This window comes from Fundulus heteroclitus, chromosome 21, assembly GCF_011125445.2.
Source record: "Fundulus heteroclitus isolate FHET01 chromosome 21, MU-UCD_Fhet_4.1, whole genome shotgun sequence".
NCBI lineage: Eukaryota > Metazoa > Chordata > Actinopteri > Cyprinodontiformes > Fundulidae > Fundulus > Fundulus heteroclitus.
This window is the reverse complement of record NC_046381.1, coordinates 13275270-13292377: the sequence shown is the minus strand read 5'-3', so window position 1 is coordinate 13292377 and position 17108 is coordinate 13275270. Positions and strand designations below refer to the sequence as shown.

General features: G+C 39.9%; 2 protein-coding genes across 2 annotated transcripts; one reads left to right on the top strand and one right to left on the bottom strand.

Moving 5' to 3' along the window:
• Positions 1–61: 61 nt before the first annotated feature.
• Positions 62–6215, bottom strand: LOC105938445 (chymotrypsin-like elastase family member 2A). The gene is made up of 9 exons (XM_036125823.1): positions 6144–6215; positions 4908–5113; positions 4722–4816; positions 4171–4274; positions 3665–3793; positions 2283–2419; positions 2030–2175; positions 628–777; positions 62–531 (listed from the first exon to the last, which is right to left on the bottom strand). Exons 2-9 carry the CDS (start codon positions 4939–4941, stop codon positions 511–513), a joined length of 816 nt encoding a protein of 271 aa, XP_035981716.1. The 5' UTR covers positions 4942–5113; positions 6144–6215; the 3' UTR covers positions 62–510.
• Positions 6216–6701: 486 nt separating this feature from the next.
• Positions 6702–14730, top strand: LOC105938446 (Golgi reassembly-stacking protein 1). The gene is made up of 9 exons (XM_012880190.3): positions 6702–6917; positions 7387–7467; positions 9019–9222; positions 10223–10309; positions 10436–10566; positions 11355–11493; positions 11580–11691; positions 13370–13492; positions 13824–14730. Exons 1-9 carry the CDS (start codon positions 6852–6854, stop codon positions 14069–14071), a joined length of 1191 nt encoding a protein of 396 aa, XP_012735644.2. The 5' UTR covers positions 6702–6851; the 3' UTR covers positions 14072–14730.
• Positions 14731–17108: the final 2378 nt, after the last annotated feature.

The following is a 17108-nucleotide window of genomic DNA, read 5'->3' as shown; positions in this document are numbered from 1 at the left end:
AAGGCTCTTGCATCAATAATAAAAGAAATGTTGTGTTTTATTGATTAAAACATGACGCACCTTGAAGTTTTTCAGATTCTGATTTTATTGTCCTAAAAGGGAAAATTTGCCTTCATTTCAGTTCCAACATTTACAGAAACACTGTCCGGTTAAAGGATGGGCAATGCAAATTTTCTTGAAATTAGTGTATTAGTGCTTTATTTGAGTAGGTAAATAAGATAATGTGCCAATGGAATAAGATTTTTGCACTTAAAATAGGAAGAACTCGTCTCCATCAACTTATTTCAAGTGCAGTATGTTTAATTATCTTATTTTAGGGTTAAAATTACTCATTCCATTGGCAGATAATTTTATTTACCTGCTCAAATCAAGGACAAATACACTAATTTCAAGAAAATTTGACTTACTTTTAGTTCCATTTTGCAGTGGGCAAAACAGGGGATAAAACACTGAGATACTTGAGAATTTTATTTTGGTGATTTAGCTTGCATGTCAGAAGTCAACACTTCTCTAATATGTTTGATACATGACCTGAAAAAAAGAAAGAAAAAGAAAACAATCAAATCCATCCAGCTGTCATCAATCTGGGTAAATATCAGGCAATCCTGGTGGTTTCCGGTTCCTTACTGAATACATCCAGTCGAGGAAGGAAGAGACTCTGGTGAAGACGGTCGGTTTAAACGGCAGGTTGCACTGGTAGGCCGGACCATAGCTGACGACGCCGTGGACTCTCCAGACTCCGTCGGTCAAGCAGTTCAGGGGCCCTCCAGAGTCGCCCTGGAAAATGATCATCATTGATGAGCACCACATAACGTCATAAAGCGCGCAACTCTGTATGGATCAGTGGTTCTAACGCGGTTCAACTTTTGATCCAAATTTAACATCCCCAGAGACTTTGAGCCCCAATTACAGCCGATTGAAGGAAACTAACCTTGCTGTTCAACTAATGAGGGAAAAGACTGCTTGAGGCCGATATCCTAGTTTTGTTTTTCTTAGGAGGTGGTGGGCGTGGCATTTATCATTAAGCCAATGCATGTTTTGCTGTTGTTTGTACTGGACTGTTTTGCATTCTGTGTTTAATACAATATTTAACAGAGGATGTTTTGCTTGATCATATCAGTCAACGTACAATTTTTTTCAACTAGCACTTGGAATTAGGTGACTATATAAAATATGTCTCTTTTTAAAGTATTTCATTTCAAACCATAATTTTAACTAACATAAGCATTTCTTTGCTCAGAAACATCAGGAGTCTGTCTTAAAAGGGTAGAATAATAACTAACAAAGCTCATAGTTCATGCTCTTCTGACCTGGTACATATATTTAGCTTTCACATCAATAAAAGAACAAAAGGAAAACAAATCGGTTCATTCAACCATTAGAAAAAACACCAAAACATTCCTGGCTTTATAAAATCCCGCCCACCGTCTCCTACTGTCAAGCATCAGTCAGACTTGTTTGGTAATCCGTTTGACAGATTTGGGGAAGAGAAATCTTCAAAAGTCACTAGTTATAATGAACTGGGAGCTTTTTCCCATCCCTCAGACATACTCACTCACTTACTTTTAATCGTAATGAAGAAAAGAGAACAAATGCTGGTGAACAAATACTTTGTTTTGGCATGCTGTGGTTGATAGTTGATTTTGCAATGGTGGGGGTAACAGATCCACTTAGGGTTAATATAATGTCCATGGTATTTTCTAACAAAAACAACAAGTGAAATAACAAGAATTGATACATGTGCCATCCTGCCATACTGTCATCACTTAGGGCTGTTTAGAACCTAAACTTGGGCTGGTCCTACCCCTTTATCGTGCTTCATGCCCCATGGTGAGGCTCCAACTCCCGTTTGTGGGAACCAGAGCCCCGGATGTTAGCTGTTAGCCGTTATAAAAATCTGTTTTTGCTGATGAGCTTGCTGTTCTCACTTTAGGAAACCTATTAGTTGATGCCGGAAATCACTTCCAAATATATAGTTTGGACTTTTTTTTATTTATAATTTTACCAACCATGTCTTTGGTCTCCATACCTGGCACCCAGATGTGACTCCGTCCCCTCCAGCGCACACCATGGTTTTCAGAGCAAGGCTGCCCCACCACTCAGGCTGGGAGCAGACGGCATGCTCTACCACGCCCAGGGGCGCCTCCTGCAGTTTGTCAGGGACGCTTCCAATATCTGAGATGGCAAGCATAAAATGCCACATTTCTTTTATTTATTTATTTATTTTTGGGCCATATGTGCATATATTTATTGTGAACACATTCATAGATCTGTGTACTCACAGTCCATTAATCCCCAGCCTGTGATGTAACAGGTGAAGCCATGAGGCAGCATCTGGTCCGGGTAGGGAAGGTTAGCGATTTCCACATGACCGTTGTCATAGATGGGATTAGCCAGCTTCATCAGAGCAATGTCGTTGCTAAGGGATATAGGAAAAAGAAAAACTAATATTAACACTAAAGTAAAATTTATCGGAGAAATATTAAAAGGGGTAACCAGCAATATTATTGCTGGCAGAAAATCTTAAATGATGGCTCATAATAATAATAGTAGTAGCAACAATAATAGCAAACATGCTTAAATCCGAGGCAACCGGACTTTCGCACAGTTCTTGCTGAAAAACGTTTCGACACCTATCCAGGAGTCTTTGTCAAATATGGTGACTCGCACTTGAGCGATAATAATAACTATAAATTCACTTGTTTAGCGATTAATTTGTTTGATTTATTTATTCTCCCCATTTTGATTAATGAAGTATTTTTGAACTGAATTTGAATTTACTCATGCCTAACATAACCCTTTTGTGAATTTGGGTTTGTATGGGTTGAGCAAACAGTATGGTGTTAATAAATGCACCTACCAACACTCATCCACACACTGGTGCCGATACAACAAATAGACCTGCTTCATTCCTGCCGCCATCAGACTTTACAATGTTGAACTAACTGCAATAACTTGTGCAATAACTAATGTTCAATTACTATTTATTACCCTGTGCAATAATCCTGTTCTCATTGCCTCACTGTTGTTCTTTACCTGGTACCCCTTTAATGTACAACATCGAATCCATATGTATATGTCACCTTAAATGTACATAAGTCATGTTAAATCGCTGCTTTATTTGATTTTATTTTGTTTTTCTCGATCCACTGTATATATGTGGATGCACTGTATATACCTCATGCACCTTTTCCTCCTTTTGGCACATTCTTTTTATTATTGAGCCGATGTGACGCGTGAATTTCTCCACTGTGAGATCAATAAAGTCTATCTTATCTTATCTTATCTTATCTTATCTTATCTTATCTTATCTTAGGCAAATACAGTCATGCCTTTGTTCTTCTTGGAGTATTACATGTTTTTTTACATTTGATTTGAATTTAATAGATGCTATTAAACAATAAGTTTTTTTTTTTTTTTACATTAAATAGATTTCAAATTGATTAAGTTCAATCATATTTCATATTATTTGGTATGCATCTCTCTAGTGTAACTTAGTAACAAAAATAGATAACTGTGAAATCATACTATACTGTATTATTTAGACACAGCTCATTTGGTGAACTGAATGTTTTTTTTTTTCTGTCATGGATCACATTTATTTATTCATTTATAAGCTCTGAGGTTAAACTGAGAGATCAAACATTGCCAGCTGCTCCTTTACCCATGGGCCAGATTCCCACTCCAGTCGGGATGGACGAAGATTGCTTCCACGGAGGAGAACAGCTCACTGCCCTCATATTCAAACAGGCTGTACTCACCCACCACCACCCGGTACTGACTGGCGTCCGAGCTGACGGAGACAGAGAGGGGAAACGTAAACACGCAGTGTGATAACACTGCAAAAACAAAACTTAAAATAAGTCAAATCTTCTTGAAATTAGTGCATTTATCCTTGATTTCAGCAGGTAAATAAGATGATTTGCCAATGGAATGAGATTTTTACACTTAAAATAGGAACAACTCATCTCTATCACCTTTTTTCAAGTGCAAGATGTCTAATTATCTTATTTTAGGGGTGAAAATACTCACTCCATTGGCAGATCATCTTATTTACCTGCTAAAATCAAGGATAAATGCACTAATTTCAAGAAAATTTGACTTATTTTTAGTTCTCTTTTTGCAGTGAAGACTCTCCTATTCATCCAGCCCCACCGAGGTTACTCCCACCTTAGGATGCAGTGAGCCGCGGTCATGATGTAGGAGCTATCAACAATAGAGCCTCCACAGATGTGGTTGAAGGTGCCGTCACCGTACGAGAGCTGCAGCGACACCTGCGAGGAAGCAGAAGACAGAACATCTGGATGCGCCACTTGACTTGGACTTCAATTCAATTCAATTCAATTCAGTTTCATTTATATAGCTCCAATTCATGAAACATGTCATCTCAAGGCACTTTACAAAGTCAAATTATACAGATTGATCAAAAATTTCTTATTAAAGGAAACCAGTTGATTGCATCAAAGTCCCGACAAGCAGCATTCACTCCTGGAGAAGCGTAGAGCCACAGGGAGAGTCGTCTGCATTGTCCATGGCTTTGCAGCAATCCCTCATACTGAGCAAGCATGAAGCGACAGTGGAAAGAAAAACTCCCCATTAACGGGAAGGAAAAACCTCCAGCAGTACCGGGCTCAGTATGAACGGTCATCTGCCTCGACCGACTGGGGCTTAGAGAAGACAGAGCAGAGACTTGATAGCGAAAGCTTCTTTAACGCATTTACCTGCCATTTCCAGGTGTTTGGTGTGGCATCACTGCCTCCAATCACCCTCCCGTTGTTCACCTTGTAGTTGAAGGGTTCGCCGCAACAAATCAGTCCTGTCAGGAAAAGCACACGTGCATGACACATGAAATGAAGATGAATGGTCACAGTTTCGAGAACAAAAGTGAATTTTGTTTGATTACGTGCCAAAGCAGGACAGGAGAGCCACGAGCTGAATCATGTTGAAGTTGCCGAGTACTCGATGCGGTTTGCCTTTAAGTATTTATATCAGCTTCAGGCAGGGAGACCTTCAAAAAGTTCCTCTGAGTGACACAGATGTTCAGCCAGCTGGCCCAATCAGCAGCCAGTGTGGATCCTTCCCCGCAGAAAGTGGGAGGTCAACAAACTGTTGACTGTAACGACAAAAACAATGTGAAGTTTGATGTTTCTGTTGTTCAGACCCAAAAATTACGCTCTGGATTACAGGGCACATCGGTGCACGTCGTCAATGCAAGTTTTCTGCTTGGAACTAACAACAATAGCAAGAGAACGCACTAATTTCTGTCACGTTTTAACACGCTGGGAAAACAACAGGTGAAGTCCGATGATTGGCACGCAGTCACGTTAAAAGGAAGTCCGCCAAACTCTACACGAAACAGGTGAGTCAAACATCAAACGTATCCAGTGAGATAAGAGTTCAAACAGAGCAGCAGATATTGAGAAGAAGAAAATGTTCTGCAGGAGGCAAAGTCAGCTAAGGTCAACAGCACATTTGTGCTGAACAAATTCTACAGATACAAATAAGTAATAGGGTAATACAAAAATTTAGTCCACTTAATTACACTGCACTTTTAAAGTGCTTAATTTTATGCAATTTTGCTAATATTTATGCTGTACAAACAGTTTATTTAAAAGTGTGCTTTTTCCTAGGATGACAACTAAAAGGCTGCACATTAGAATGCTGTAAATCAGCTCATTTAGTTTTTTTTTTTTATTATAGAGGTGTTCCCAGGACCGTTCACAGATAACCTTGTGTAGAAAATGGATGGATAGGGATGGATGGATGGATGGATGGATGGATGGATGGATGGATGAATGGATGGATGGATGGATGGATGGATGGATGGATTATAGAGGTGTGGACTGCTGGCTTGAAAACAACAAAAACCAAAAGGCTTTTTAGTTTGAACTGCGAACTGTCTGACTAAAATAGACACTACACATCGTCTTTTTTTATTTTTTTTTTACACGGTATTGATCTATTTGTAAACACCTCAAACTGATATTTTATACAGAGATTCACAATTTTATTGGTGAGAAAAAGAAAATTTGATAAAATTAACAAGTATCTTTTCATGAATACACAAACTAAATGTCTAAAACAAACTGGTTATTTCTAGATGCAAAAAAACCTAAATAATATTAGATATCGATACATTTTACCTGCCTCATTCTCTGGCTGGGATTTTTTTTCTCTTGTTAAATTGAGAACCCAGCGCAAGCACAAAGAGGACCTGGACTTCTCTGTAGCTGGTCCTCTGTAGCAGGCATCCTTGCTGCCCATTTTTAAATCTCTTTGCAATACAAATCGTTTCTCCCTGGCTTTTATTACTTAATTGGGAATTTGTTTCATGTTGATCTTAAGCTGTTTTATGGCTTTATCATTTTTTATTTTATATTGTATGGTATCAGTTGGTGCTGTTGGCTACAGTGCTTCAGCTTCCTGTGTTTGTGTTCCTTATAAATAAAGTTGGATTGGATTGGCTATTAAACGACATGTAATGCTCTTATAGTTAAATAAAAAAAAGCTTTATCTTTTTTAATCACACTACATTTCTACTTTCCCAGTAACCGTTTAAATGAATGAAACTCCATCGCGTTGTTGTCCGTTCCTTAGCAACCCCTTAAGTCTCGGCAAATCGATTGCCGACGTTCGTCCTCGTTGCGCAGCGGTCGCGCGCGGAGCGGTTCGACTTCTCTGCCATCCTCCTTATGCAGCTTCGCCTGGCTCTGCTTTGCACCTGCTGTCAAACCGCCTCTCTTGCTAGCTGCTGCTAGCTGGCCGCATCCCGGTGCGGTGTGATGGTTGGTAACGCGGGTCGACCGCGGGGAGTGACAGACAGTTAACCCGGACTGTAGCCGCTGAGGACGATGGGGCTGCCGCAGAGCTCGCTCCTGTCGGACGGTGGAAGCAACAGCGGATATCATGTTCACGGAGTACGTTGCTGTAACGTTCAGTGCAAGGTTATATGTACATGTGTCATTGTTACGGCGACGTTTTTTCTTTTCTTTTTTTAAGTTTGGGTTTAAGAGCGTTCTGATTATGCTCGACTGAAAATAAATGTATGTGATGCATTTTATTTTATTTAAAGCTAGAGATGTTTGTTTAAAGTTGGCTGGTGTCCACCGCCCATCACTGTCACTGCCGATGAGGTGGCATTTGGCCCGTATCCAAACTTTTTTTTTTTTATCTTTCCCTGACACAACTTCAGCGTTTTCCTGTGCTAAATGCATGAAAAAGAAAGAAAAAAAATGACCTGGCGCTTATTTTAGAGTAAAACCAAACGTGGCGTGTAATACCAGCCGCGTTGTGCCTTTTCAGCAAAGATTCTCGTTTTCGGACACGCTGCGATTCCTGAAACGAACACGCGGGGGCGACAAATAAGCTTCTTGTTCCACCTTTCAGGTTCAAGAGGACTCGCCTGCACTGAACGCCGGTCTGGAGCCCTTCTTTGACTTCATTCTCTCCATAGGGAACACCAGACTTGTGAGTAAATGGCCTGACAGAAACTGTCTATTGAGTCTAAGTACTGGATTAATGTGAAAAAAAATCGGACTTTGTTTACTGTCCTAAAGTTTCTGTCTCCGTCACATTTTTTTTCGTTTTTGCAGGTTCCACAAAGATTTCAATCCAATTTATTTAATTGATATAGTACCAATTCACAGCTTATAGCATCCAGACCGGTTGGTTAAATAGTTTTCCATCTAAGGAAGCCCAGCAGGTACACAGCAGACTGGCATCACGTCACTGACCCCTCCTGCATGAGCATGCAGCGACAGTGGACAGCCGCGTGCACTGTTTCAATGACTTAGCAGCAATCCCCCATACTGTAGATCCAGTTGAAACCGCATTCAGCCTCAAACCTCAGTGTATTTTATTGAGCTTTTATGTAATAGACAAAGTATTGCATGATGTGTGAGGTGGAAGGAAGACAATGCATGGTTTATAAATAAATGGAGGCAATTGCTTTCAGCCCTCTTGGAACCGCCTTTCCAGCTGCAGTTACAGATGCATGTCTTCTGTGGGGTGTCTTGGTGATCCAGTTTTGCACATCTGTAGACTGAAAGGCATGTCCTGTTCTATGCAAGTAGCTCAAGCTCCGTGAGACAGGATGGAGAGGAGCTTCAAAGCTTTGAAACAACATGAATATGCTCTGATCCAAATAGGTTGTAGCTCTGAATGTGTGTTTAGTGTGCTGGGAACCACCAATTCAGTCTCAGGTGTTTTGTAGCTTTCAGGATTGGCCTTTTTTTTTTTTTTTTTTTTTTTAAGTCAGTCTCTCTTTAAATCAATTACCTTCCTCGTCCCCGCTGAAGAAAAGCATGCGTCCATTTTCACCCCGTTGATGCCGTGCAAACTGCAAACGGGACTTCTTTCTTACAACATTAGTTGTTCCATTGCCCTTCTTCCGTTTCGGCCAGATTTGGAGGGTACATGCGACCCCATGAGGGATTAAGCGGGTCAGAAAACGGATGGATGGATGTCTGAAAGCTGTCTTGCCGACAAATTCCTCCACCTGAGCTCCGGATCTCTGCAGCTTCTCCAAAGGTTACCATGAGTCTGTTGGTCGGGTTCACAGGTGGACTCTGTTTACTAACTAGGTGACTTCTGAACGCACTGGCTTGGTATAGGTTTTATTTAGCCGTATCAGAGTAAAAACATTATTTGATGTGTATCTAAAGTTGCTAGCCAGTAAAATGCGTTATGTGTTTGTGAGTAATAAACAGGAAGGTTAATATTACGAGGCTTCAGAGGGTTTTCTAGGCCATTTTAAGCTACTGCCACATCTTTTATTAGTTTCAGCAGTGTCCACATAAAGTAAAACTTGTGCTTACTTCATGTTTAGGTTATATAACATGTTTTAACTGCTGTTTGTTTCTTTATCTGAAAGCAAACACAAACCAACTCTTTCTAATCCTCCTTATAAAACGGAATTAACCTGCTTGAACTGAAGCCTCTGCAGGAAATTCATCAGCCCCCGTTTTTCTCGGCACTACACTCGGGTAGATTCACCCTCCTGCGTCTGTTTGCCCCCAGAATAAGGAGAGTGACTTGCTGAGGGATCTGCTGAAGGCCAATGTGGAGAAAGCGGTCAGGCTTGAAGTGTACAGCTCCAAAACCCAGCGGGTGAGGGAGCTGGAGGTGACACCCAGCAACATGTGGGGCGGCCAGGGGCTGCTGGGAGCCAGCGTTCGCTTCTGCAGCTTCGAGGGAGCCAACGAGAACGTGTGGCACGTGCTGGTAAGTCGGGTCTGCGACTCCTTTTGTCTTTGAGATGAAGGTTTGAAACTATGGCCCTCACACGAAGTCTACAAATCTTTATTATCTGTAAAATAGTTGAATTAATGGAGTGATTTTATAATAATAACAGTAAGTTGAATGAAGGAAGAGGATCTAAGGGTGTGGGAGGGAGGATTGTGAATGGCCTTCGATGTGTGCAGAAGGATTTTTAGAATATTAAACGAGCCGCTGAATTTTTGAGGGAAACCAAAGTAGTCGATGTGGGTAAGAGGTGATGCAGAGGATCTCAGTTTTGTCACTGTTTAGTCTTTTTAAATTGGTGCTGGACTAAGATTTCATTTTGGATGGACAGGAGGCGAGGGTGGAGGGTCAGAGTGTAGAATCAGGCTCACTAGATAAATAGAGCTGGGTATCATAGCAGTGAAATTGAATGTTTGGAATATATTGTCAAGGAGAAGAAGGTAAATAATGAAAAGTAGGGGTCCCAGGACAGAGCCTTGGGGCACGGCGGCTGTGACAGGAATGATGGAAACTGAAGGAGTTTAGTCAAGGGGGGTGTCAGTGATCCCAATGGAGATGATCTGTGGAGAAGGATGGAATGAGAAATTGTATCAAAGGTTTCACTCGGGTCTGGAGGTATGAGAACAGAAAGTAAACGACAATCAGCTGCTGTTTAGTGCTGTGGTAGAAACCAGACTGCAATTGTTCTTGGAGGCCATTATGGGTCAATCCAATCCAACTTTATTTATAAAACACAAGGTTTCCAAAGTGGTGTACAACAAAATAAAAAACACAGTACATATATAACACTTTAAAAACACAATAAAAGATGAAGTAGACAATAGAAAGATAAAGGCGGTAAAATTTAATATTTGTGAAGTTGAGAGGCAACTGTTTTTTTTTTTTTTTTTTTTCTTTAAGTATTTTGGAAATAAAAGGTTGTAAGAAATGGGGCAGAGGTTATTGAAGTCAAATCCATCGTTTCTCTTTTTCCTTTTAGGACGTGGAAGAGAATTCTCCTGCAGCGCTTGCTGGCCTCATTGCTCATGACGACTTTATTGTCGGGGCTGACCAAGTCTTACAAGATGTAGGTTTGTCTTTTTTTTCCCTCTTCAACGTTCCTCAAAACATACATCAATCAAAAACAAAAAAAAACTCACACTGCATAATTGTTTTTTTTTGTTGTTTTTTGTGTGTGTGTGGAACTTTGCAGTCAGAAGATTTCTTCTCCTTGATTGAAGCCAACGAGGGGAAGCCTCTGAAGCTGCTAGTTTATAACACGCAGACGGATCAGTGCAGGGAGATTGTGGTGACCCCCAACGGAGCCTGGGGAGGAGAGGGCAGGTTGGTATTTAGCTTTCAGACTGATATTATAACACAATACCCGAACTTTTAAATCCATATTTTAATGAGTTGAGGTTTTTTTTTTTTAGAAAGACAAGACCACAAGCCATACAAGTAGCCAAGTCTTAACATTTATTTTAAGGTTTTTTTCCGCATGTAATGCATAGGTGCTAATCATTTTTGAAGCGGTGCACCTAGTTATATAGATCATCACATCCAGTATCAGCTCAGTTCCTTTTATGGCAACTTTTTCTGCTACATCTCTGTTTTGATAAATAAAACAAACCTTTACAGCTACATAAATCCAAGAGGTTCCATCTTTTGTGTTTTATAAACAACGTTCGGCAGTGATAAATCGGTTCATTATAGGTCCATTCCTCGTTCCAGTAAATCAGGCCTTCATCCCGTTAGAAAAGGGATGATGTGACGCACGCAGAAAACGTTTAGCCTTCAGCAGCGCCGCACCCTGCAACAAAGCAGCCACGTATGATGCAGAGCCTGAGTTGTGAAAGTGGTCAGGCAGCAGTATTGGTGGTAAACCAATTTGGTCAGCTCTGATGGAGTCCAGATCTGAATTTTATCAGGTAACGCTGAATTGAATTACACATCCGAGTGGAGGCAAGAAATCTTTTGAAATTCGATGAGGAGGACAAAGAGGTTTGCTGTCGCTTAGTAGTTCCTGTCTCCTGCAGCAAGAGTAAATAATTTTGTGAATTAGGATGCGACTATTGTTTTGGCCATACTTTACAACCACGGGCGGACGAATACACGTGAGCCGTCTGTTTCAGCTTAGGCTGCGGCATCGGCTACGGCTACCTGCACAGGATCCCGTCTCATCCGGTTCACCCAAGCGTCCAGCACAGAAACGTTCCTCAGCCGACCGTAACGGACAGCAGGGAGGAGGCGACCGCGTCCGCTCGCAGCCAGGTACGGCTTGCTGTCATCTGTTGGAGTAATAAAACGCGCCCCTTTGACGCGCCTTTTATGAAGTGCGTGTTCTTCTGTTTCTCCAGGTGCCTCCACTGGCTGAAGGAAGCCCCTGTAACGACGCAGGGTTAACCGAAACCGAAGGAGTTGTGCTCAATCTTAGCGAAATCTCACCTTCACACGAGCCCGCAGACGACGGTAGCTACTTTGTATTTATATGTTAAACTGCACAGCTATTCTTAAAATTTTTTTTTTTTTTTGCATATAGTAGCTGGGATGGAGAACGTATGTTAAAATAGATTTTCAGGTTTTGTGGTAGATTTTTAAATTGCTTTAGGTCTGGACATCACTCTGACACTGTAGGAATGAAAGGGTGGGCGATTTTTCCATGTCGGACATGAACACAGCATTTTATGCATAAGAGCACTGCAAAAAGGGAACTAAAAGTAAGTACAATTTTCTTGAAATTAGTGTATTTATCCTTGATTTGAGCAGGTAAATAAGACTATTTGCCAATGGAATGAGTATTTTTACCCCTAAAATAACATAATTAGACATCCTGCACTTGAAATAAGATGATGGGGATGAATTGTTCTTATTTTAAGTGCAAAAATACTCATTCCATTGGCAAATAGTCTTATTTACCTGCTCAAATCAAGGAAAACTATACAAATTTCAAGAAAATTTTACTTACTTTAAGTTCCCTTTTTGCAGTGAGCGTAATGACGTCAGTAGCTGCTGGTCCAGTAAAAAAAGCCAGCATGGCTGATAGAAAACGCTAGAAAGTGTGGCTCCACTTTTTAAAACACGCTGCAGATTCTGCTCGCTGCGATATCTGATGTGAAATGGAAGTGGGGGAATACTTCTAATCTGAGGAAACCTGGTCACTGCTGCCAGTTTAGCGAATTTCTCACTGTATTTAGTGACTTTTCAGACCCATCCAGCGACCTTTTTTCAATAAAAGCGACTAGCAAAAAATCTAGCAACTTTCTCCTGTTATTGGTGACTTACTGTGAAAGAACCAATCGTTCTGCAGTTATTGTCTTGAGGGAGCGGCGAGTGCTGCTGTGAGTCCTTCACACTTCTCTTAGTGTTTTCTCTCATAGACAGACAGCTGCTGCAGGCAGAGCAGAGAGGCTCTCCTCTCTGCTCCTTCATTGCAAATGTATCCCACCCTGGATCACAAAGTGGAATAAAATGTAATCTTTTTAATATACTTTTTTTCCTCTGAAACTGTTGAGCTAAAACAATTTCCTGAATTTTATTCCCACAGCTTCAATCCCTTATTCATCTTGTTCACTCTGTGCCACTGATAATTGTTGTTTTGGTAAAAATTAGTTTTATGTGGCATGGCTTCAGGCAATGTATTAAAATTCATAAATTATTTCATAAGGTTCATTTGCAGATCCAAACAAGTTTATATATTGAGAAATGAATACATTAAATAGAAAAATATAAACATTTTATTATTAAACTAATGTTTATTACTACATAAACACACAAAGGGCAATGGTAGTTTTTCTCCCGACACAGCGTTTGAACGTAGGCGGACCCCTGAAACGTGACTTCTGAAGGAAGTTTGTTGCACTGGATTTCATTTAGGGGTATCAGAGTTAAGGGGGCCACATTTCCTCGTTTTGATTTTGTATTTTTTTTCAAATTTGGAAATATTGTCTTTTTTCCACTTTATAACAACACACTTATTTGTGCTGGCCTGCCACATAAAAGACATTTAAATAGCCGGTTTTAACGTGACAAAATGTGGGGGAAGTTCAAAGCAGTGGGATTTTTTTTTCAAGGCGTGCTGATCTCATTGATTTATAAAAATTTTTTTCTGTACTTTGACACAAAATAACCAGCTTTTGCCTGTACTCAGATGTCTCCAGCACCCCCGGAGTCGTCGTCTCAGATTTATCCGAAGCCGCCTCCACCAACGATGAAGGCCACAGCTCTTTGTTCGCTGATTACGCCGATGACACGCGTGACCAATGTAGCTCGGGTAAGCGCTTCACTCGCGATTACGTTCTGCCGTTAGATGGAACAATTACGTGTTTACAATGCTGTCTCGGTTGAAAAGAATAACCAGCTCTCGGCTCGTTACATCCCTCAATAGGTGGGATATTTTCTGCTCCTGCACACGGAAGTTACTTTAGCCAAACGTAACTTTATGTTTAGATAATTAAATGTTTTCTATGTTTAAAATATTAGCATTCTCTGCTAGAAATGCTGGTTTTAGCGTCTCTCGTCACCAGAAATCAGGCAGTTGATACATACCTTGAAGTCCAGTTTTTTTCTGTAGTTTTACTAAAGATATTATTATTCTTTCATAGATGATTTGAGTTTGGACCAAACGTCCTTATCTCAGAGGGAGGAAAAAGAAGACTCTCAAACACAGCAAGAGAGCGTTTTAGATCGTAGCTGCAGCCTCAGAGAGGTTGCAGATGATGCGGCGACCGTCAAAGATTTCCCAGAGAGCGTGGGGACCGTCCCAGAGATGCTGAACCCTAACCTGGAAGCTCTCAGCTCGGGTCCTCTCTCAGAGCAGGAGATGGTTGAAGCTGCTGCGTCAGCCAGTTGAATGAGCGCAGCGACACCGAGGAAGACGGAGAGCACACTGTGATGGAGAAAAAGCTACTTTTATTTCGTTTAAAGTCTAAACTGGAGCTGGTTTTTAAGTTAAAATATATTTTATTTCTAGCAGGGCCACTGTTGCATGCTGCATTGCACATTTTAAAACGATTGTATAATCTGGAAAGATAAGAATTACAGAGAATGTAAAGCATTATGAATGTACCCAACTATGTTTTAATATTTTAATGAAATGAAGCCTTAGTTTATTTGTTGCCAAACGCATAAAAAAAGGAGGCCAGGATTTTTATTTTGTGGATTTTGGAATGCTGGTTTTATTTTATTTTTTTAATTCCTATCAGGGGCAAGAGTGAAAATAGGTTGTTTTATTCTCAGGCATTTACTGTTTCTGCCTTTAAGTGCTTAAGATCAGTTTTAATTGGTCTAAATGAGTGAAACGTGGGATGCTGCTCCTTTTTTTTCGTGGAGGTTTTTATGTGAAACTGTGTTTCAAGTTTCGTTTATATTAAAAAAAAGATAGATTTAAAAACTGGAATCTGTTGTGTTATGTCTATTTTTACAGTCTTTGTACATTTGGATTGTCTCCCAACTTCAGAACATATCCCCGCAGTGCTTACTGTGTATTCATGAATAAAAGAGTTCTTGTGATTTAGCTTTACGGAGCCGCATCATCCTGCAAACTCAGGCAACAAAACTCACTGCTGAATAAACCTTTTTCATGATGGCTATTGATAATACCAAGGCAATACCCTAATACTGAAAAGGTCCCTTTTACAGTTATGTTGCCAAAAGAAACAAATGTGTGTTGCTTTAACAACTCCACTCAAGAAAATGTTGCTTTATGGGATTTTCTTGCGTTTTAAAAGAACGCTTTAGTGACATATTTACAAAGGTATTACTGTGTGCTAAATGTGGGCAAACTTAATTTTCTGAATTCTGAAACGACACACAAAGATCCACTCGTAAAATAATAGCAGGACCAAGCAAAAAAACATCTCTGTGCTGACGCTGTTTGTCTGCATTCAAAAAAGATACAATACATGCATTTAGAGAGAATGTTGCCCATATTTGATTATATCTATGTAACCAAAGAAACTAGCTTGGTTCCTAAAAGCCCAAAGCTGCTTGTGTTAGCAGAATAAAATACCATCTGATGAAAGCTCTTGGTAATTTAGGTGCAAAAGAAAAACATGGACGAAGGCAATCTGCTGCCCCCAGTGGATTTATAAGGAATAGGTCAGGGAAATAAAGAGGGTAAAATAATTTTTTTTTTCCTGTAATATTTTATTTAAATCGTTTTCCTTTTTCAAACATTGTGTATAATATGAAAAAAAAATATTGTATTGAAATAGGACTGGGAAAATCATGTATCTATTATAAATGTATGTTTCAACATTTAATTAATTTGCTTCGAAAATTGTGTTTTTTAGGGGAGGGGATTAAAAGGATGTCATCTCCCACATTTTTTTTAAATATCTGATTTAACTACAAACGTCAGCCTGCACTTTCTCCAAAATGTTAAGGTCACTTTCCAAAAGCCTTTAAATACTTTCAAGAAACCTTCATGGATCTTACTAGGTACTTTTACGTCAAACTATAGGAACTTGAAACATACATTAATGGATTTGTCATGGAAGTCATCTAGTACCTTCATCAAACCACCAGAAACTATTTACTCGGTATATATTAAGAAAAACTCTGAAAAGTTGCACAAAGTCACTTTTAAGCACCTGGAAAGTGCGGGCACGATTAGGAAAATCTCAGAGTTTATCTGTATTGACAATATGTGGTAACTTTATAATCAAAGCCTTTGTTAATAAAGGTATGCATCGGTCCACTTTTACAGTCTGCAGCATCACTTAGTTATTAATTATTTACCAAAAGAACAAAAGAGTGCGATTCTGAGGTGATCCCACCAATTAGCTGTTGTTCTTAACATTTAAAGAAGGTCTTGCCAATTCCCCCTCTAACCTTATTTACACTTTGTACGTGGCAGTGTCCTCCTTTGTAAAGAAAAAAAAAAGATACCAAAGTATAACTTTACAAGATGCTCCACATTCCTTGTTTTAACGCAGGGGTGAGGCTGCGCTTTTTTGTGTACGAGTTCTTATAAAAATACAATTTTATTCTTAGAATTTCCCGCCCAAAAAAGGAAAAATAAAAATCTTCATTCTTGATAGATCCTCTATGAACAGAGAAGTTGTGCTTTCATGCAGCAGGGGTCAGCAAACGCCTTCTTCTGAATCGCAGCCGGGCTCTTCCTCCACTGCAGCTTAAAAAAACGATGACAGATCAACAACACTCACGGTTTCATTTCATGAATGGAGCGGCGCTTCGAATGCGATTTCCATTTTGTGAATTACGTCTTCTGCAGATCAACATAAAGGATTTGTTTGTTGAATCAGGGAGAAATGATATATTGCTTAAATCACAGACGCAGACTGAAAAAAAAAGGCTTCCTGCTCTAGTAATGTCACTTATCACATGTACAATTTGTACCTTTTAAATGCAGAGGATTAGAGGACTGTAACTAAAACTTGTAGTGCCTATTGCATCATTTAGTCGGGTATAAATTGCAAACAGATGAGATCTCAAACTGTGAAATAAAATAGGGACAAAAAGGCCAAACATCTGTACAGGAGTTTTCTTTTTGAAGAGGTTTGTGACGACACAAAAGAGCCCATCAAAATGTATCCATACAATCAATAACATGTACTATTAACGCTTATTTAAATTATTAATGAGCAGGACCAATTTTGGTTGCACAAACTAAAAATATAAATAAAAATCCAGTTGAGAAGCTCCACTAAAACAGGGGGAATGCGCTTGAATTATTTACAGAGGAGATCCTCAGTCGAAGGGAGGGGGGGCGTTAGGGGAAAGGAAGCCTGGATGTAAGGAGGGAAGAAAGAAGAGAGGATGGATTTATCTTTTTCCCCCAGTGATGGAGTGTTCTCAGGGAGGCGTACCTGTGGGTCCACTGCATGTTTTTTAAATGATTATAATCTATGTGTGAATAACACGAG